The sequence below is a fragment of the Oncorhynchus mykiss genome, chromosome 14 (genome assembly GCF_057628025.1).
Source record: "Oncorhynchus mykiss isolate SJ-2025 chromosome 14, ASM5762802v1, whole genome shotgun sequence".
Classification (NCBI taxonomy): Eukaryota; Metazoa; Chordata; class Actinopteri; order Salmoniformes; family Salmonidae; genus Oncorhynchus; species Oncorhynchus mykiss.
In genome coordinates, this window is record NC_143035.1 from 17537399 (window position 1) to 17559471 (window position 22073).

Here is a 22073-nt window from a genome sequence, read left to right on the forward strand (position 1 = left end):
CTGGGTATTGGAAATATCAGACAGAGGATCACTCTCTTTTTGACTATGCAGATATTGTGATTGCGCCAGTAATTGATTTATTCATGTCATAAGTGTCAGGGAACGTGACGCTGTCGTTACTTTCATAAGTTATATATATTTTTTCTCGAAATGTTTCATGTCTTCACGCATATTTTTGTAAGTGTAATAATTGTAATAAAACGTTGACATTTTTTTTTAAATGTAAACCTATATTCGATGAATTACAAAATCTAGAAACGTTTTTAAATACCATTTGTGTAGTATTACCATTGTGCATACATACTGACATTGTTTTAGAGTCACGTTGTAGGCTTTTTAACTCATTTTCATGTAGCCTACATGCTTTAAATAAGGAATCGTTACATTATTAGTAGTTTAACTATGCGAGTAACATTTGTTCCAAAGGTTTTAAAATGGGTTCCAATTTTATGAGGATACCTCTTATAATACCACCCAGGATAGGCTACTTCACGCCTGTGACCGACCCGACAATGACTCATTTAGTGTTTTGTTCACTGTTTCAACAGAGAAAGACTCAAAGGGCCAGAGCAAAACTGACGACTCTTCAGATGATCCTTCTAAAAAGAAGCGACAGCGGCGACAGAGGACTCACTTCACAAGCCAGCAGCTACAGGAACTGGAGGCCACGTTCCAGAGGAATCGCTATCCGGACATGTCTACAAGAGAGGAGATAGCCGTGTGGACCAACCTCACAGAGGCCCGCGTCAGGGTAAGGCCCTTGAGAACGAACACCATTCATGTGTATAATTTCGGGTTATTTGTGCCACTCATATATGGAGTCGAGGCAAGGATGTCAATTATTACGCAGGGAATTTGGGCACGCATAATTACTCACCTCCAGAACATGTTGTCTTAGGGAAATAAAATTGCATGACTGGTTATTCTTTGCAATGATATGACTCAGTTATAATGTCACAAAATAGTAAAATACCATACATTAGATGGCTACGCCTATAATGCATTGTTATTTAGAACATCTCTAATGATAGGCCGTCCACCTACTTTACTGTATATTTTTCCCTGTACAACAGTATGATTTTACTGTCAATATCTCTGCAGTGGATAAAATGGAAATTTATTAAATATAGCAATTTCACACATTTACTATATTTAGGCTATAATATCACAGTTTTGTTAGATATCTGACATTGCTGATAACTAGATAATTAGGCTGTTATTAGTTGTTTTAGAAAAACAAAGCATAATTACAGGCTAATTAACTTGTTAGCTGTTAGAACTATTGACATTAATGGCTGACAGATACCAATCTTGTTACTATGTTCGTTTGAATGAGGTGCAAAGCTTGTATTTTGCGTTTGTCATTCTCGTGTTGTATAACTAAAGCTACTAACGTGTTTGTCTCCGCCTATGGAGGAATACACATCTTCAGACACCACATTAAGATGGTCCAACGACAGTTAGGAACGATGGATGTGTATTGGGATTCTATTGGAATCAACCCAGATTGCTCTGCACGAGAGACAGTGACTCAATTAGGCCTGGTAGAGTTGCAATCCAACATACTATTGTTATCACAAATAGCGTTGCGCTTTTACAATCGTTTTTTGGGGGGATTATGTAAATTATTTAAACGTCTGAGAATTACTAGATTTTTGGCATAGCCTGTGTTAACAATAATAATAATTGAGTTGTATATTTATATTATTTTGCAAAGCCTGTGTTAACAACAATAATAATTGAGTTGTATATTTATATTATTTTGCAAATTGGTAAGGTGACATTTGTCATTTGTGAGAAATTAATTTAAGTGATTTACAGTTGTATGTCTGATTTTGACTTAAGACACACCTGAAGGCCACACATGAATACCACATCTGGTTCCTTGCAGACCAATTAGGCTACCCATCAATTACATTTTTGTGAATTGCACAGGATAGCCAACAAGTCCTAATATTCTTATGTTGGCCTGTTGGCTATAAAATAAAGCTCATGGGGCCGCCTTCATATTGCATTAATAACCTATTATTAAATTCTGAACTCATATTTGTCTTTGTCATAGGTGTGGTTCAAGAACCGGCGAGCAAAATGGAGGAAAAGGGAAAGAAACCAGCAAGCCGAGCTATGCAAGAACGGCTTCGGTCCTCAGTTCAATGGACTTATGCAGCCCTATGAAGACATGTACCCCAGCTACACATACAACAACTGGGCCGCCAAAGGGCTAACTTCGGCCTCCTTGTCCACCAAAAGCTTCCCTTTTTTCAATTCCATGAACGTCAACCCTTTGTCATCGCAGACGATGTTCTCCCCGCCCAACTCCATCTCTTCAATGAGCATGACTTCCAGTATGGTGCCGTCCTCGGTTACTGGCGTGCCCGGTTCGAGCCTCAACAGCCTCAATAATTTAAACAACCTTAGCAACCCCTCTCTGAATTCGGGAGTTCCCACGCCAACCTGCCCGTACGCCCCGCCGACCCCTCCTTATGTGTACAGGGACACTTGTAACTCCAGTCTGGCAAGCCTGAGACTGAAAGCCAAGCAGCACTCGAGTTTTGGATACACCAGTGTTCAGAATCCAGGCTCAAATCTGAGCGCGTGCCAGTACGCCGTGGATAGACCAGTGTAATATCTGATAATTTCACGAGCCCCAGTCAGAGGAACGAGAGACTACTTATTTTTTTTTTCAAAAGGGCACTAGAATACTAAACCACCGAAACCCGCGATGGAGTTTCAAACTTAAACGGAAGTAATTAGGCTTTTTTTTTTATCCTAATTAGTATTTTGTTCTACACCGGCGAGTGGAGAATGTATGATACTTTACTTTCCACGCTTGTTTATTTTGAGGTTTCTAATTTTGGACGTTAATTGACTGAAAGGTTGTATATATATCGAAATATCATCTCCAGTTTATTGAGGCGAATGCTGTTGCTCTCCAGTTTTCTCAAGGTTAAATTTAACAAAGCATGTGAAAACCCTAAAGGAATAATGTTTTGCTTGCAAACAAGGGAATGTACATACTAAACGCACCAGTTGTGTGTTTCTAACATATTATAAATTTATTATTAAATGTCTGTGTGAATATCGATTTAGAGTAGCAATCTTGCGTATAAAAAGACGCATCAAATGTTCCTGCGAAATTAAATTGGTTTTGCTCTGTGTATACTATTTAGTACGGAATTTTGTTTCGGTTTTTTTTCAACAAAAAAATAAATAAACTATTGTGTTTTATTTAATGGAAGTAAATATATTGTTCAAAACGTTTTGTTGAGGATTTTTGTGCTGATCAAAGTGTTAGTGTGAGTTTTGTCGAGTCTATAGTGCAGGGAATGACAGTGTGTCTATCGGGGTTCGATTATGCTAGCTACCAGGCCTACTAATCTAAAGCGAAAACAATGGCCCTCTCCAATACACATATGAATCGAGACGCAGGGAGATTCACGAGTGGAGAGGGCGAGATGCCCCGCCAGATTAACTGCTGAATACATGTCTGCTTTTTAGCCAAGGACCCGGAGTGATCACTGGTGCTTGAAATAACACTGGAATCAACAAACTGGAATTGGACCACACAACAAAGGCCCGAGCTCATTACCTTCTGACACATAATAATCACGAGTGCTATATATAGCCAAACAATGAGCAGCACTGGACGTTTAAGATGCGCCTCTTGATGCAGTGGAAAGTGATTATAGACTTACATAACATTCTATATCACAAAATAATCAATAATACCAATACAATGTTAGCATCTTGTTTTTATTTTGACTTGTGCAATGTTCTACAAATCTCTCATAAACACAACGATTAACTATTGCAAAACCATTCTCTAGCCTATTTGAGATATAGGCTATATGACAGGCCTATGGCCTCGTGTTCTGGGCGTAGATGTTCATATTGTAAATATTTTCACTTTTGCTATATTTGTTGTGCAGATCTACAACAATCTGTCTTTTCAATAAGATAACAACACCAATCATAATATCAATAACAATTGGCTAACTATGACTACGATAATAACAATGTTATACTTGGCTGAATAGTACATTAAACATTTTTAAATGTGGCCTACTATTTTTTCCAGAGAGCCCATGCACCTTCTGTTACGCATTGTGTTGACATGTTCGTTCCGGGATGGTAGTTTTGTCTATACAGTCCTGTTTACAATGTGCTGTGTGGTCCGTTATCAAATGCACCAGTGCGTTTATAGAAAATCAAAACAACTACAAGGCACCGAGAAAATATAATTCACAAGTTTGAACAAACAAAGAAAGCTCGGGGACGGAGGAGGCTGAGACTTGTGATCTAATGTCAGCGCAGAGCTCGAGATCATTGTAGAGCGCTGATGAAAAATGGAAGAGTTACTTACCACTGTTGGCCACATTGGCTAACAAGGAAAATCCAACCTTCAGCAGATGTCGAGGGAAATAGCCTTCCATTCGAAATCAAATGCACTGTGCATGGGGGTTTATTTGGCCTAGAGGAATTATTTCATATTTTCAGGTGAGCCCTTGTTCATACAATGTTTGAAACAATAATTGACCTAATTTAGTTGTGCTGTAGCGAAAGTCAATCACTATTTTATTAGCACATATTAATGCGCGTTGAGGCTCATCAAATATAACATAACATGAAAGAAATACTGGTCTGATTTTTTTAGCAGCATCCACCAGCTGGAGCACCTAGGCTACACCAAACGAACCTTTTCCATAAAAAGAGCCCCCCTAAAAATGTTTCCTAAAGACCTGGAGGCAGTACATTTTCAATTTCAGATCCACTCGAGTTTGATGGAGTCGGTAACATGGAGCAATATTAGACTGACAATGACAAATCTTGCAGCCTGGCGAATATGCAGTCTGCGTCTCAATACACATCCCAATCAACATTTGGGCACAGAGGGCCTGAAGAGACAAGTCTTCAGGGAGACATCTCACTCGCCCAGAAACCGCCCAAGCCTCCAGACCTCTCCTTCTGTTAAGCATGGACTACCTGGTAAGAAATATATTTCAATGTTTTCAATAAATTACAAAAATATAACAGGGTTGACAGGCTTATTTTTTGGTAATTGACCACAAGTGGTTTGCTCAAACATTTTATTTGTGACCAAATTATTTCACGTTTTTGAATTTAAAATGATGCAAAATGCTTTTAGCTTTTAAAAATGTAGGAAGGCAATCTATTTGACCAGGTTTATTTGGTTGCAGCTCAATTTTACCTCCTGCAAAACGAACGTCCTTAATAATATTAAAAACGCTTCGGTTTGATATCTGTCATTATTGAGATTCATTTTAAAGCGATGTAAACAACCATTCAAAAGTAAACTCAACACCTTGTTTCATGAAGTCAATGTTAGTTCAAGAGCTTATCCTCCACCAAGCTGGGCCTTCTTCGCTAATAGCCTAATAATTGTTTTACATTAATTGCACCTTTATTTAACCAGGTATGCTAGTTGAGAACAAGTTCTCATTTACAAATACGACCTGGCCAAGATAGAGCAAAAACAACAACACAGAGTTACACATGGAATGAACAAGCGTACAGTCAAACCTCACAGTTTATTAGGCTACCACAAACAGCACCAATAAGACTGACTAATAACTACTTCGACTTTAGAGAATAAGCAACGCTTTGTTACCTTTTGAAGATGTTACCCTTTTGCATTTTTTTTGCTCGCTTGGTTGTTTTATTTCTACTGTGATTGTAGTTTACTCTTTACAGAAATAGAAATATCCCGAAACATAATGTGAATGCTGATTCAATTCGTTGTCTAATTTTGTCACTTCATGTTGGGGTTCTTATGATAAGGAAAAGTTACAGAAAATGCAGAGACCCTATCACCTCTATCCCACCCCGGGGAATTCAAATTAAGCAAGTGAGAGCACACATCCGTGCATGACTCGTTACTTCTAATCTAAATAATTAACAAGCTCTCAATATTCATGTCATGGTGTGCCAAACATGTGAGACATTTTGCCAATATGGTGTCTATTTGTTGTCCAATTACACACACCAATTACATGCAACTCCGATCTTCTGAAAGCTATTTTCCAACGACTTTGTTATGCACGTCAACTTGTTTAGGTCTTTCTGTTCTGTGCAAAATGTGCTCGACATGCCCTTGCAATTTTTCATTTCAGATACACGGGTGCACAAGTTGATAAAAATGCATGAGCAATTTCCTATTCAAATAATTTTGTATCCAAATATCAACCAAATCAGGCATAGGTTTGGTCATCTTAGTGGGTTATTATATATAATACATTAACAATCTTAAGCAAATGGAACATTTAATGTTTTCAAAATAGATGTGGGCGCCAAGCGGTTATGGCGATCGATTATTCAATAGAATAATGGAGTTTCTTCTCGTTTGAACTGGGAACGGGGTGAATTAGGTCTTAACTATCGAAACAACTATTTATATTTTCATCCTTTGTTTTACCAATGTGTTAAGTTGAATTATAGTATTTCAAAAGCTACCAATTTATTAACACTTTCAACAGTGTTGCATTGTAGGCTGGCTTGTCAATGGCGGAATTGACGACATTATTTGAGAAGAATATGCCTACTTTTTTTTGTCAGATTCAACATTCTCATGCGTTAAATTGGCTAGCCATAAACAAATAACTATTGAGCAGGCCTACATTAGAGGCGTTGCCTAAACGCAAATCCCATTCAACCTGGGAAATGTACACCTCTTCCTTTTGATGATTTGATTGCATTATGCTGTACAAGGCAAATTGGTATTGTCATAATCAGTGAAATATCAAAGAGAATGGCAAGCCCTCATGCATTGGCTGGATAGTAGGAATACACATTGAATAATCTCAGACAAACTCGTTCATGCTTATCAATTCAAATTATTCGCCTCTCACACACACAAGCACAAGAATCCACACACATACACATTGGCCATACCACTCTGGGTCAGTGGGGGGCTTCTGACCAATCATAGCATAGGGGTCGCTGCGAAAGGTCAGATGAGCTGACCTCACACATTCTCAACGCCCCCCCCCCCCCCCCCCCCCCACACACACACACACACAAGGAGGCCCTCCATAACAAGATGAAATACAATTATTCCCTCTCAGACAAAGGTGTCTTCCATAGCTAAGTGTATACATCACCTTGTCTTTGTTTGTATGAAGAAAGAAAGAAAAATACCTATACATGTTACATGGTAGTTGCATAGACAGTGTAATTACAGTGTGGGAACACATTTTTGCATAAAACATCTGTTAAACCTGTTTGTGGTAAATAATTGTACATTACACAAGTAAGAACCTTACAATAAAGGGGTTCTAAAGTCACTTGTTGTGTGTGTGTGTGTGTGTGTATATATATATATATATGTTTGCATGTGTGCACACCGATGTGTGTGTGTGCACCTGTGTATGCCTGTGTGTGTATATGCTTCTGCTTGTGCTGTGAAGCCTGGGAGCATGCAAGTGTGTGTGACTCGGACAGCTCTGGCTCCCCTCGTCCTGTTTCCGTGGGCTGCTGGCTGGCCGGTCGGCTGGAGCGTGTGAAAGCAGATAACCAGGGCAAATTTCATGACTCACACACTTCCTGCTCTGTGAAGTTATATTAAAGGATGCAGAAAAAAAACTATCTGATGTTTTGTCTCCAAATCGATTGCTACACATTGAGCATGTTGGCTTCACCCTTGAGTGTGTTCAAAGGATCGGTACCATGGCCCTAATGTGCCTTGAATAGAAAAATAATATGATCCAAGGATGGATTCAGTAGATAAATAAACAGTCTTGTGTTTTCTAACAGTCTTGCCTTCAACCATGTGGTGTTAAATTGACTATTCAGTTTTCTAGTAGTCTTCTAGAAATGTATTGGAATGGGAGGTAATAGCCTATTAGGAATGTGCACTATGTGTCTTTTGGGTGACATGGGACCATGTATCAAGCGTCTCAGAGCAGGAGTGCCTTATGACCACAATGAATACAATTACATGGACAGGGGGGAACTGATCCCAGATCAGCTCTCCTACTTGAGACCAGCCAGGTCACCTGTGATACAAGTCAGTAATCAATGTCCATCCATGTCTGAGGATGTCGGGAGATGATGTGGAAACAGGCCACTAGGGGTAACAGTGAGCACTCTTACCTTCAAGTAGGTTTCAGTTTTGCGAGTGTGTTGTAGGCGGGAATGGCGGATGGGCAGATGAAGCCTATCCCCTACCTTAACCATTCTGAATGCCTAACCTTATACATTTGGAGTTAAAGCCTGAAGTTAACCCCAACCTTGCGTTTTTCTTCTGTCAGTGTGATGTTCTGTAGTTGCTGTACGACCTGTGATCCATTTCACTGGGGGGAAAACAGAGTCAGAAAGCCTTATTTAACATGTCATAGGAATGTTTTAACATGGTAAGACCAAACCAATAGGAATCATACCATATTTAAGCAACTCAGATGAGTAGAAAAAGGATAACATTCGTTTATTGGTGGTGGATGGGACAAGTTATGCCTTTACAGCACCGGAGGTTGGTGGCACCTTAATTGGGGAAAACTGGCTCGTGATATTAACTGCCATTCCATTTGCTCCGTTCCGGCCATTATTATGAGCTGTCCTTCCCTAAGCAGCCTTCTGTGCTTCACAGCATGAGGGGTTTTTAAACGCAAAATACACTAATTCATTATCATTTACTGAATATGCCATTCGGCTGTTGTGTCTCTGTTGGCTGCCCTATATAGAGACATTATAAGCACATTCATAGTGCCTTTTGAGGTATGCCTGAAAAAAAAACGATCTCAAACACAGAGCCATATTATCCACTAATCACCCCACCTACTGCAACTACCAATATCTTCCTCTTCATGTCCCTTCATGTTAACCTGAGTCTCCCCCTCATGTGAATCATCATGTTCAGACACCTTAAGTTTACACTGTAAGTCTGCCGTCTGGCCAAACGGCGTCAATCGCTTCTCAATGTTTTCCTTTCTGCCGTCACCTCCTACAACATTCTAAATGGCTATTACCTCTACCCCCTACTGTCAGCCACCCAGAGTCTCTGACAACTATTCTGATACAGAACATACTTTCATGCTGGTTAAAGTTTGACCTTATGTAGGAGGATACATTTCCTAAAAGGCACATTTTATGGCAAAAAAATACATAAAATAAATATATACAATGGCAAGAAAAGGTATGTGAACCCTTTGGAAATACCTGGATTTCTGCATAACATTTGATATGATATTCTTGGGATGTCTGGTGTGAACTGCCCTCTTGAGGTCATGCCACAGCATCTCATTCGGGTTGAGGTCAGGACTCTGACTGGGCCACTTCAGAAGGCATATTTTCTTCTGTTGAAGCCATTCTGTTGTTGGTTTACTTCTGTGTTTTGGGTCGTTGTCCTGTTGCATCACCAAACTTCTGATGAGCTTCAATTGGCAGACAGATAGCCTAAAATTCTCCTACAAAATGTCATGATAAACTTGGGAATTAATTTTTCCGTTGATGATAGAAAGCTGTCCAGGCCCTGAAGGAGCAAAGCAGCCCCCAAACCATGATGCTCCCTCCACCATACTTTATAGTTGGGATGAGGTTTTGATGTTGGCGCGATATGCCTTTTTTTCTCCACACATAGTGTTGTATGTTCCTTCCAAACAACTCAACTATAGTTTCATCTGTCCACAGAATATTTTGCCAATAGCGCTGTGGAAGATTCAGGTGCACTTTTGCAAACTTCAGATGTGTAGCAATATTTTTGTTGGACAGCAGTGGATTCTTCCGTGGTGTCCTCCCATGAACACCATTCTTGTTTAGTCTTTTAAATATCGTAGAATCGTCAACAGAGACGTTAGCCTGTTCCAGTGATTTCTGTAAGTCTTTAGCTGACACGCTAGGATTCTTCTTAACCTCATTGAGCATTCTGCACTGTGCTCTTGCAGTCGTCTTTGCAGAACAGCCACTCCTAGGGAGAGTAGCAACAGTGCTGAACTTTCTCCATTTATAGACAATTTGTCTTACTGTGGACTGATGAACATTAAAGCTTTAAGAGATACTTTTGTAACCCTTTTCAGGTTTATGCAAGTCAACAATTCTTAATCTTAGTTCTTCTGAGATCTCTTTTCTTCGAGGCATGGTTCACATCAGGCAATGCTTCTTGTGAAAAGCAAACTCAAATTTTGTGAGTGTTTTTTATAAGGCAAGGCAGCTCTAACCAACATCTCCAATCTCTTCTCATTGATTGGACTCCAGGTGAGCTGACTCCTGACTCCAATTAGCTTTTGGAGAAGTCTTTAGCCTAGGGGTTTCCAACCTACACTGGGAATGTTTAAATGATTTATTCAATATAGATAAGAAAAATACAATCATTTGTGTGTTATTAGTTTAAGCACACTATGTTTGTCTATTGTTGTGACTTAGATGGAGATCAGATCCAATTCGATGACCAATTTATGCAGAAATCCAGGTAATTCCAAAGGGTTCACATACTTTTTCTTGCCACTGTGTATACACTACTGTTCAAAAGTTTGGGGTCACTTAGAAACATCCTTGTTTTTGAAAGAAAAGCAAATTTGTTTGTCCATTAAAATAACATAAAATTGAACAGAAATACAATTTAGACATTGTTAATGTTGTAAATGACTATTGTAGCTGGAAACGTCTGATTTTTAATGGAATATCTACATAGGCGTACAGTGGCCCATTATCAGCAACCATCACGCTTGTGTTCCAATGGCACATTGTGTTAGCGGGTGGCGCAGTGGTCTAGTGCCACCAGAGACTCTGGGTTTGCGCCCAGGCTCTGTCGCAGCCGGCCCCTACCGGGAGGTCCATGGGGCGAGACACAATTGGCCTAGCGTCGTCCGGGTTAGGGAGGGTTTGGCCGGTAGGGATATCCTTGTCTCATCGTGCACTAGCGACTCCTATGGCGGGCCTGGCGCAGTGCATGCTAACCGGGTCGCCAGGTGCACGGTGTTTCCTCCGACACATTGGTGCGGCTGGCTTCCGGGTTGGATGAGCGCTATGTTAAGAAGCAGTGCGGCTTGGTTGGGTTGTGTTTCGGAGGACGCATGGCTTTCGAACTTCGTCTCTCCCGAGCCTGTACAGGAGTTGTAGTGATGAGACAAGATAGTAACTACTAACAATTGGATACCACTACATTGGGGAGCAAAGGGGGTAAAAAAAGAAAACCCTTTTGCAATTATGTTAGCACAGCTGAAAACTGTTGTTCTGATTAAAGAAGTAAGAAAACTGGCCCTCTTTAGACTAGTTGAGTATCTGGAGCATCAGCATTTGTGGGTTTGATTACAGGCTCAAAATGGCCAGAAACAAAGAACTTTCTTCTGAAACGAGAGGGGTTTACCACAACAGCTGATATAACCTAGAGGATTTAGGGAGAGGGATGAAGTGAAGGAGAGCGACTGTTATTGTGTGTGTGTGGTCTCACCTGGTGTCCACACTAAGTGGCTAGGGAGTACTTTATGCTGAAAAACAGACACATGAGGACAAACACCTATCGTGGTGTACCTGAAACATTTAAATATAGAGGGCTATGTGTTTCACCACTTGGTTATTGCAAGGCTAACCCCCAGGGAAATCATGACTTGGCAGCAACAGATAAACACAGCCATTTCACTGGACTATGTGGTGTAAATCTGAAAATTAGCAGTTGACATCTTAAGGGTTAAAGTGTATATATAATATATATAATTACTTGTTTTAAGCAACTGTAAAAAAATAAAATAAAAACATGATATATATATAATGTTTATTTTTATTTTTTTAACAGTTGCTTAAAACAAGTAATTATTGGCAATGCTTGAGTTTGCATTTAATGTTATTCCTGTCAATTAAATGGTGAGAGAAATGACAAGACAACCCAAATACGGCCCTCATTTCAGCTGAGACACTCAGACACAATCACTTCACTGTCTTGAGGCCCCCAGAAGCCAACCTAGGTACTGCTTTAAAAACAAAATGCAATCTTACCTAGATTGATAGTCTAGTATTGAAATAATGGAGGTAAAATTACTTGTTTTGATCTCTCTTGCCCATTAAATGCATCAATTTATTTAGTCTTGTATCAATCCTTTTTTAGGTTAAAATAAGGTAAATTGTCTGCCAGTGCAGTAAGATAATTTATCTGGGTAAGACGTCAAGTCAGTGCATTCTAATGGTACGCAATATGACATTTTTTGCAGTCTTGAGGTTAGCAGGTATTGAGTGTCTATATGGCCCAATTCCAAACCAAAAACTTGTTCCCTTGCAGATCTGAAAATAAATAAATCATTGTCATCATAAGAAACTAGACCATGTCAACGAAAATACCTACCCAGATCTTTAGGATCAGTAGATCATGGATAATCAACAAGGAGCGAGGGTAGAGACCAATGGATCGCTCTGGAACCCAGAATGTCACAGATGGTAGAATCTCAGGAAGTTGATCTAGGAAATACACTGAGGAATATTGATCTGTGGTAACATTATCTATGCCTGATCTCCACAGGATGTCCACTTCCACTGGGGGCTGCAGTGAGACAAAGCTACTGGGATCTCATATAGGACCTACGGTCTTCTGACAGACACCTGCTACAGTACCAGGGAGAACCATGGCACCACGGTCCTCTACCTCTATTCATCTAGATTCTACACTACAGTGTGGTTCATGCTCATACTGCAGTGGAACATGATGCCCAGTAATACTGAATGACTAATCTAATCATATTGAAAATAGTTTGTTTCAGTTCAAGTTTCATTCTACTGTACCAGTGTTCATTATATGCAGTTGCTAAAATGTATATGGTTTGTCTTGACAAGATGCAAGCATTGATTATTACATTGTTATTCACAAAGATGATTATTGTCTCAATAAATAAAATGTCCATAAAACATGTTGGGATTAAAAAGGTTTAAACTGTTCCTATAAGTGACAGGGTGTTTATATTGCTTTTCACCACTCTGTAATTCAGATAATATCCAACACCACCAAATAACTGTTCAGATGAAGTAAATATTGAAGCGACTTTAAAATACTTTAAAGTATTTAAGATATGCTTAATTTAGTTTGGAGATTGCACTTTTGGGACTATATATTCCATTAGTTCCATTGTAAACATAATCAAGTGCATCTCAAGTATTTGATGTATGACTTGACCCAGGTCTGGAGCACTGTCTGTGACAACCAACCCATGTCTCAGTTACCTTACTTTATTACAGAGCTTTAACAACAGCAGGAAGACAAGACAAGACATGCCTCATTTGGTGAGCATTAAAAAGAGTTCAACTTCTGACAAACATTAAAGGGATAGTTGATCTTCTCACAAACATTAAAGGCATAGTTAATCTTTTCACAAACAAAACACAGTTCAACCTTCTTAACATTATCACATAGGCCTGGACTACTTTGCAGGTTAGAGCATGTACATTGGCTTGAGGCGGCTGAAAGGTAATTTTTGTGGTGCAACAAGGTATATTGAATTGACACCCTATAGTAATACTGAACCATGAATAGCAGTCTCTCCTAAACTGGCCAGTTTGACATGACTCCCTTCAATTGTTTGCTGTGAAATTGCACACCGGTGAAAGGGCCACGCACGGGTATATGCGCCGGGCAGGTTGAGATAACAAGCGTATAAATGTACATTGCATTACTTTTTTATGTCCATTCAACCAAACAACCATTAGCAGTTACCTGGCCATCTCCAACCTCCCTCCTTTTGCCAATTATAATATTTAATAAGGAAGGCACGTCCGAACCCGCTCTCACTCTAATACACTCTGGTGAAAAGCAATCCGCTGCATGCTCCCATAATGGGAGTCCCATTCCAACATCGCTGCTCATTACCGGGCGCAGTGGGAAATCCACTGTGTGCGACGCGGTAATCCCGGCTGGAAGGCGCCACGATCATTAATGGAATGGACAGAACGGTAAGGCAAGATACACAAGGGATTGGATGGATGGAAGATGGATGTGACTCCCAACACATAACCACAGATCAAATATGTTGGTGTTCTCTGCGGGAGAATATGACGTGGTGCCTCTGAAACTGCCTAACACATATGTTTTCTCTTGACGTCTAGGCAGGCTGCCCCTGAGGTCTACTATGTTCTTTAGCATGAACATGTTCCTTCCTGAATCAAGTGTGTTGCTGACCTTTTGCTGGACTTGACTTGTTCCTTTCAGCTCCTATGGTGGAGTAAAAGGCCTCAGCGGTATCTCCTGCCTTCATCTTTTCCGCGTTCATCCTTCTCCATGACTTCACCAACCTTACTCTTTCTGGACCTGTGAATACATTTTGGGACAAATATGTCCATTCTTAATAGGACTGTATGCTTAAAAAAGGGTAGCTCCACACAACCCCAGTCCTCGAGGAGCATGCTCAGTGTGTTGATGCACACATCTAGCCAGAAGAGGGCAGCAAATTTAGTCAAACCAATTCAAATGGTGTAAAGCGTCATTTGAGAAGTTTGTATGGTCATGACAAGTTCAATGAGCTTTGGTGTTTGGGTCATTGGAAAACATTTTAGTTAACTGTACTTGAAATGAATTAAACAACTATTATCCTCATCAATGATTTGCATTATACACTCTTTGTAAACATTGTAACATGACAACTTCTGTGTTCATGTTCAAACTACTTTATCTACAATTAGTCACAATAGTGTGCTGCCTATGGTCACAGAAAAGGTTGCCTCACTTGGTTGGACCTGCATTTTGGCAATTTAACTGGTATCCTTCAGGTTACTGAAGCAGAAAGGTCAGGCAAAATGTATTTTATCCTCACTAAACCGATTGTATAGCCACTTTCCCTCAGCACAACCCTGTGACAGCAACTGGTATAGTTTGGTTGAAGCGCTCACGCTAGAACTGATCACTGTTGTTTACCTTGTTCAATCACACATCAGATCACCCAGTCTCATTGAAAATGTCTCCCTTATTTCTAAAATGTAACTTGGAGTAGTGTCATTGTGAGGTACAGAGTTGGTTGTATATAGAGTATAGAAGGGGAGGCCATGTCATGAATCCTGATTGTTGAGGTGAGTGAATAGTTCTGTTCTGCTCCTTGAAGTTCACTGCTAATATATCACCAGCAGACGGCACTCTACTGGAACAAACCAATGACTGTACGGAACATGCAGACAAACTGTATACCTCTCATTCATTGCCTTGAAGACACAGACTTGTCTACTCCTAAACAATAGTGCGATTGTGCTTGTATAATGTAGCCATCATGCAATTGAACAAACCCTACTGTTGTGGGCCCTCAATGTGTTGTCTGGATCAAATAAGTTTCCTAAACTTAATTCAATAGGCTAGGCACACATAGAAAATGAACACTGCTCACCACTCAAAGCATTCTGAAACTCTTGTTACATATGCCTCTTGGAGGAAGGAACGCAACACCCCGCTACATCAACTCCCCGTGGAGTGAAAAGATATGTGATCGTAGGTGCGGGGAAGGACAGAGAAATATACAGTTTACGGGGAATTTATTTATTCATTAACATGGTAAAGTGGGGAAAAGGGACTGGACAGATCCAAAACAAAGAACATAAAAATTAAAGAGTCCCCTCTCCTACCTTACCTGCCTTCCCACTACTTCCCTAACCTTTAGCACCACCTGGCGCACTAACCAAAATACAGGGGGTGGTCCATCCCAGGTTTTACCTAGTGTGCATAGACAGAATAACTACAACGAGTTATGTATGCCTGCAGGCCTCTTGCCTAAACACGCCACGGGTGCGTTCCCCTTCCCCCCCTGGGAACAAATTAAACAAAATAATTACTAACACTTTAAGTGAACAATTTCAATAACACTAAGTCCTATTGGCATACACATACCTCTGAAGGAGCGGCTACAAACTAACATCAACAAACCTTTCACTGACCAACAACCAACACACAACATAAAAAGACACTCTTCTCTGGGGCAGGAACACTAGCTTTTATCAAGCTGGAGAAGGAGTTGGTAATTGCAATGACAGCTGTATCCCCTGATAAGTGGGAGGGGTCAGAGCGCCAATCTGCGATGGGGCTGACCAATCAGCTGCTTAGAATCCAGGAAGACATTTCCTGAAATGCACACATACAAACCCACAACAACACAGAAACTGGGGAACATAACAGCTTTCTATGGAGATCCGGATGGAATTCACACTGGGTTGGGAATTGCTTAGCTTTGCAGGGCTTCCACAATTGCGGGGTCTAATCAAAAAGTACACATAGAACACCCATTTGGAGTTAATATAAAGCCTATGCCGTGAAGTTCAACCGTCCTGCAGGATTTCCAAAAGCAACCCCACTGAGCTAGCTAGTCCATCCAGGCCTAGTTAATGTGAACCACATATTTAATGTGAACAGCATAGTTCATGTGAACCGCCTCTTTAATGTGAACAGCATAGTTACTTTGAACGACATAGCTCACGTGAACCTCATAGTTAATGGCACCACAGAAGATTTTGTAAAATGTGTATTTTTCATGAAAGGGTGCAAGATGGAGGTGGATATTCAATTGGAGTTGTACTCTGCATCCCCTCGGAGTCAGATCCCTGGATTCCTGTGTCAAGGTTTATGGTGTGATTAATTTCCTTAGAAATGCATTGTTGGTTTAGGTACCTTCTGCATGTGGAAACTTTAAAGGAGCAATTATTTTACCTTAACTAGGCAAGTCAGTTAAGAACAAATTCTTATTTTCAATGACGGCATAAGTCCCCTGCCTGTTCAGGGGCAGAACGACAGATTTGTACCTTGTCAGCTCGGGGGTTTGAACTTTCCGGTTACTAGTCCAACGCTCTACCCACTAGGCTACCCTGCCGCTCCATGCATAAAGGGCAAAAATGCAACACACGTGCTATTGTAGAGTGTCAAAGATTTATTTATAATTCACAGCCCGTGGCTCCCTATAAGAACCTTTTCTGAAAGAGAATCATCATTGAAAGCACTTTCAAGTCCTGGACTAGGCTTAAAGTTCCAATGCAACCATTTTCATATTACTATAAAATAGTTTCTGTGTGACAATAATGTCGTAATAGATTTCCTTTAAAATGGGCAAAAACAACTTGTTAGCAAAACATTTTTTCTTAAGCAAGAATTTTGCTCAGACTGTCTGAGGGGGAGGGGAAAACTTAAAACTAACTGTTATTGGCAGAGAGGTTTGGAACTCTTTGTTATTGGTCTATTAACCCAGTTACTGCATGGTGATGTCACCAGGCAAGCCAAAACTCCCGCCCATGCAAACCTGCTGGTTACTAGCTCAATGCTCAAACCACTAGGCTACCTGCCAACCAAGCTTCAGGTACAACTCAACAGGAGGATCAAAAAGGAATTAAGTTGTGTTCATTGTCCAGGGGAGGATGAACTGGTTTGGTTTGGTTTGTTGTGTGTGTCCACTTGTTTTTGTGGCCTTTGCCTCGAGGGAGTATCCAGCTTCTCTGGTCAGTCATGCCAGGCATCTGGGCCTTATTCTGCACAGCTGGGATAGGAGAACCCTCAAAGGTACTCTGGGGGATAGGACATTCATCTGGGTGTGAGAGACAGAGCGAGAGAGGATGTACAGGGAGACATCAGCTAACATCAGCTCACATGAATGTATTCAGTTATTTTCTGATATCAAGAAAGGGCAAGAGAGTGCTAGAAACAGAGAGATGAGCAGATGTGGAGAGAGAGAGAGAGGGTAGAGAGAAACAGAAAGGCCCCTTGCCTTCTCAGCAAAAGAGAGGGAAGGAGAAAATGAATAATGTGAAGTTAAATAAAACGTAATGTATTGCTTTCCCCCTCTGCTCATGACATGAACCATTTAGCAGACACTCTTATCCAGAGTGAACAGCCCATCAGCAGATTTAGTCAGCTCGGGGATTCAAACCAGCAACATTTCAGTCACTGGCCCAACACTCCTAACCGCTAGGCTACCTGCCACCCTACAGATGCTTAAGTGGACCATAGTGGAATCTACATACTGTGTGTTTGTTATGCCCTTGCATTTGTTTGTACTGGGCACCTCTTTGTGGATCCTTGAGGTGGCACTGAGGTGGAATTGTATAGAGACCGTGCAGAACCGATGATGTCATACTCAAACTGAGGTATAAATTGAAAGTCAGAGATTCAAGATTACACAGCACTCATATGTGGAGAGAGTCAGAGAGAATAGATTTGATAGATGTTATCTACTTGTAGAATCGTCTCCCGGATGTACAGAATATTGGTATATCGGGCCAAACAACACCCGTGCCAATATATCCTCCAAACACCGGCTTCTCAGGCATTATCACTTAAATACACTACATGGCCAAAAGTATGTTGAACATCTCATTCCAAAATCATGGGCATTAATATGGCTCGTAGTTGACGTTCCAATTCATCCCAAAGGTGTTCGACTGGGTTGAGGTCAGGACTCTGTGCAGGCCAGTCAAGTTCTTCCACACCGATCTCAACAAACCATTTATGTATGGACCTCGCTTTGTGCACAGGGGCATTGCCATGCTGAAACAGGAAAAGGCCTTCTCCAAACTGCTGCCACAAAGTTGGAAGCACAGAATCGTCTAGAATGTCATTGGACGCTGTAGCGTTAAGATTTCCCTTCACTGGAGCTAAGGGGCCGAGCCCGAACCATGAAAAACAGCCCCAGACCATTATTCCTCCTCCACCAAACTTTACAGTTGGCACCATGCATTGAGGCAGGTAGCATTTTTTCCTGGCATCCGCCAAACCCAGATTTGTCCTTCTTACTGCCAGATGGTGAAGCATGATTAATCACTCCCTTAGAATGCGTTTCCACTGCTCCAGAGTGAAATGGCGGCGAGTTTTGCACCACTCAAGCCGACACTTGGCATTGCACATGGTGATCTTATGTTTGTGTGTGGCTGCTCAGCCATGGAAACCCATTTCATGAAGCTCCCAACGAACAGTTCTTAAGCTGACGTTGCTTCCAGAGGCAGTTTGGAACTCGTGAGTACTGCAACTGAGGACTGACGTTTTTACGCACAATGCGCTTCAGCACTCGGCGGTCCCAATCAGTGAGTTTGTGTGACCTACCACTTTGTGGCTGAGTCGTTGTTGCTCATAGACGTTTCCACTTCAATTACAGTTGACTGGGGCAGCTCTAGCAGGGCAGACATTTGACGAACTGACTTGTTGGAAAGGTGGCATCCGACGACGGTGCCAAGTTGAAAGTCACTGAGATCATCAATACGGGCCATTCTACTGCCAATGTTTGTCTATGAAGATTGCATGTCTGTGTGCTCGATTTTATACACCTGTCAGCAACGGGTGTGGTTGAAATAGCCGAATGCACTAATTTGAAGGGGTGTCCACATACACTTGGCCATGTAGTGTAGTTTCTGGGTGAAAATACAATCTACACAGGACCTTCTAACCAAAAGGTTGCTAGATCAAATCCCTGAGCTGACACCTGTTGTTCTGCCCCTGAACAAGGCAGTTAACCCACTGTTCCTAGGCTGTCATTGTAAATAAGAATTTGATCATTAAAATAAAAACATTTTAATGATCACTTGAAATGAAAGAGCGATGTGCACTGTTATCTCTAAGGAAGAAAAAAAACACAATCCAAGTAGAAAGCTTTGTGGGGGGTCCTTAATGTAATGAGCTCAGGCACTGACAGGCAGAAGGTCATCTAGCTTTGTAGGGGGTCCTTAATGTAATGAGCTCAGGCACTGACAGGCAGAGGGTCATCTAGCTTTGTAGGGGGTCCTTAATGTAATGAGCTCAGGCACTGACAGGCAGAGGGTCATCTAGCTTTGTAGGGGGTCCTTAATGTAATGAGCTCAGGCACTGACAGGCAGAGGGTCATCTAGCTTTGTAGGGGGTCCTTAATGTAATGAGCTCAGGCACTGACAGGCAGAGGGTCATCTAGCTTTGTAGGGGGTCCTTAATGTAATGAGCTCAGGCACTGACAGGCAGAGGGTCATCTAGCTTTGTAGGGGGTCCTTAATGTAATGAGCTCAGGCACTGACAGGCAGAGGGCCATCTAGCTTTGTAGGGGGTCCTTAATGTAATGAGCTCAGTCACTGACAGGCAGAGCGTCATCTAGCTTTGTAGGGTGTCCTTAACATAATGAGCTCAGTCACTGACAGGCAGAGGGTCATCTAGCTTTGTAGGGGGTCCTTAATGTAATGAGCTCAGTCACTGACAGGCAGAGGCTCATCTAGCTTTGTGGGGGGTCCTTAATGTAATGAGCTCAGGCACTGACAGTCAGAGGGTCATCTAGCTTTGTGGGGTGTCCTTAATGTAATGAGCTCAGTCACTGACAGGCAGAAGGTCATCTAGCTTTGTGGGGTGTCCTTAATGTAATGAGCTCAGTCACTGACAGGCAGGTCATCTAGCTTTGTGGGGGGGGGTCCTTAATGTAATGGTACACATTAAACACTGAAACAGTCATCACTTTTATGCAGCCATGCAGTCATTACTGCTTTGATTGAGTTTCTTTTCACAGTTACAGGAAGGTGCATCAGTACACCACCCTGAATCCAGGACTCCTTACGAGTCACAGAACTGTGTTAGACCACAGAGTTAAAGCATAGGGACTAGCTCAGGGAGCTAATGCAAGTCTTCAGGTCTCAGGCGAGGTTACTCATCAGGCGAGCTTGGTTTACAGTACCTCCTCCGTTACACAGACACGATTGGTAACTCTCAAAATGCATACTACCGTGCTTCGAGCACGCAAATTGGAGCACAGGAGGGTCGGAGTATGAGTCCAAATAAAAGTATGGGAAACAGAGCACAGAGGGCACTTCTCAAATGCGTACTCCATTTGTATATATTTAGAAGCATGTATCGATACAAGCTTCAATTGAAAGTATGTTAAGAAATATGATGCTACCACGCAAAAAAACGACGCAAAATGTTTTCAAATCAATGGCGGACACTATTTAAGCTAAATCTAGAGAAAATACACTCTGACTTCAGAATGAAATGTTGCCTATATTATCTTGATATGTTAATAAATACACGCTGTGTTAATTTTGGAACGCTTACCTGCCTACGTACTGTAGATCGCAAGCCCATAATAAGTCAATAGGGCTAACTGGCTAGCTACTACTAATAGCTAGCCCACATTTTCTTTTACGTTTACCATAACATTACTTTAAGGTAATTTTTGTCTGTTTAACTAGCTGGCTAGGTAGATCATTATGAGTCACATATTTAGCTGATAATTATGAACTAAAACATTTGCTTTGTGTAAATCTTGTTGCCATTGTCTTGGCTGGGAGAAGGTTCAGTGAATGGGGAGGTAAAGCGTGAGGTAATACAGTAGGAAGAGTGCGAGTGCTTCTCAAATGTAATGTTTTATGCGTTCTCCACACTCTCGACCTTAGAAGAACATACTCAAGAGAAAGTAATCGGAGAATGGACTCAGAGCATGAGCGTGTGGAGCATGATAGTATGCATATTGAGAAACCTGATGACTCAATATGTGCAGACAGAAATATTACCACATTATCACACACTGAGGATGACAGTATTTCTACATCAGGTGATATAACCTACCCCTTTCAAATCTAGGGCAAGGTTGTGGGAGTCCACTCCATATTGGATAACAGAATGTGTGTGTGTGGCGGTCTGCCACCTGCTGGCTTGGGAAACACCGCTCTTTGATTGCAATAGTTGAGATAAGTTGAGATAAGAACAGCTACGTGTGTAAGGTAGAATGACACTATAACACTTAATGAGCATTAGTGGTGTAAAGTGCTTAAGTAAAAATACTTCAAAATACTACTTAAGTTATTTTTATGGTTGTCTGTACTTTACTTTACTATTTATATTTTGATAACTTTTACTTTTACTTCACTTCATTCCTAAAGAAAATAATGTACTTTTTATTCCATCCATTTTCCCTGACAGCCATAAGTACTTGTTACATTTTAAATGCTTAAGCAGGAAGAGAAAATTCACAAACTTATCAAGAAAACATCCCTGGTCATCCCTACTGCCACTGATCTAGCGGATTCCTTAAACACACATCCTTCGTTGGTAAATGTGTGCCACTGGCTATCCTTAAATAAATACCAAAAACAAGAAAAGTGTGCCACATGGTTTGCTTAATAAAAGGAATTTGAAATTATTTATACTTTTACTTTTGACACTTAAGTATATTTTGACAATT

General features: G+C 41.0%; 1 protein-coding gene across 4 annotated transcripts in view; it reads left to right on the top strand.

Annotated features, from left to right (window-relative positions):
* Positions 1–4060, top strand: part of pitx2 (paired-like homeodomain 2) — a 66245-nt gene extending 62185 nt beyond the window's left edge. For all 4 annotated transcript variants that reach the window (XM_090198467.1, XM_090198468.1, XM_021561389.3 and 1 more), the window contains 2 exons: positions 549–751; positions 2063–4060. In XM_090198467.1, the coding sequence (XP_090054593.1) occupies positions 549–751; positions 2063–2626 (767 nt within the window). In that variant the 3' untranslated portion in view covers positions 2627–4060. The remainder of the gene's footprint in view (positions 1–548; positions 752–2062) is intronic.
* Positions 4061–22073: the final 18013 nt, after the last annotated feature.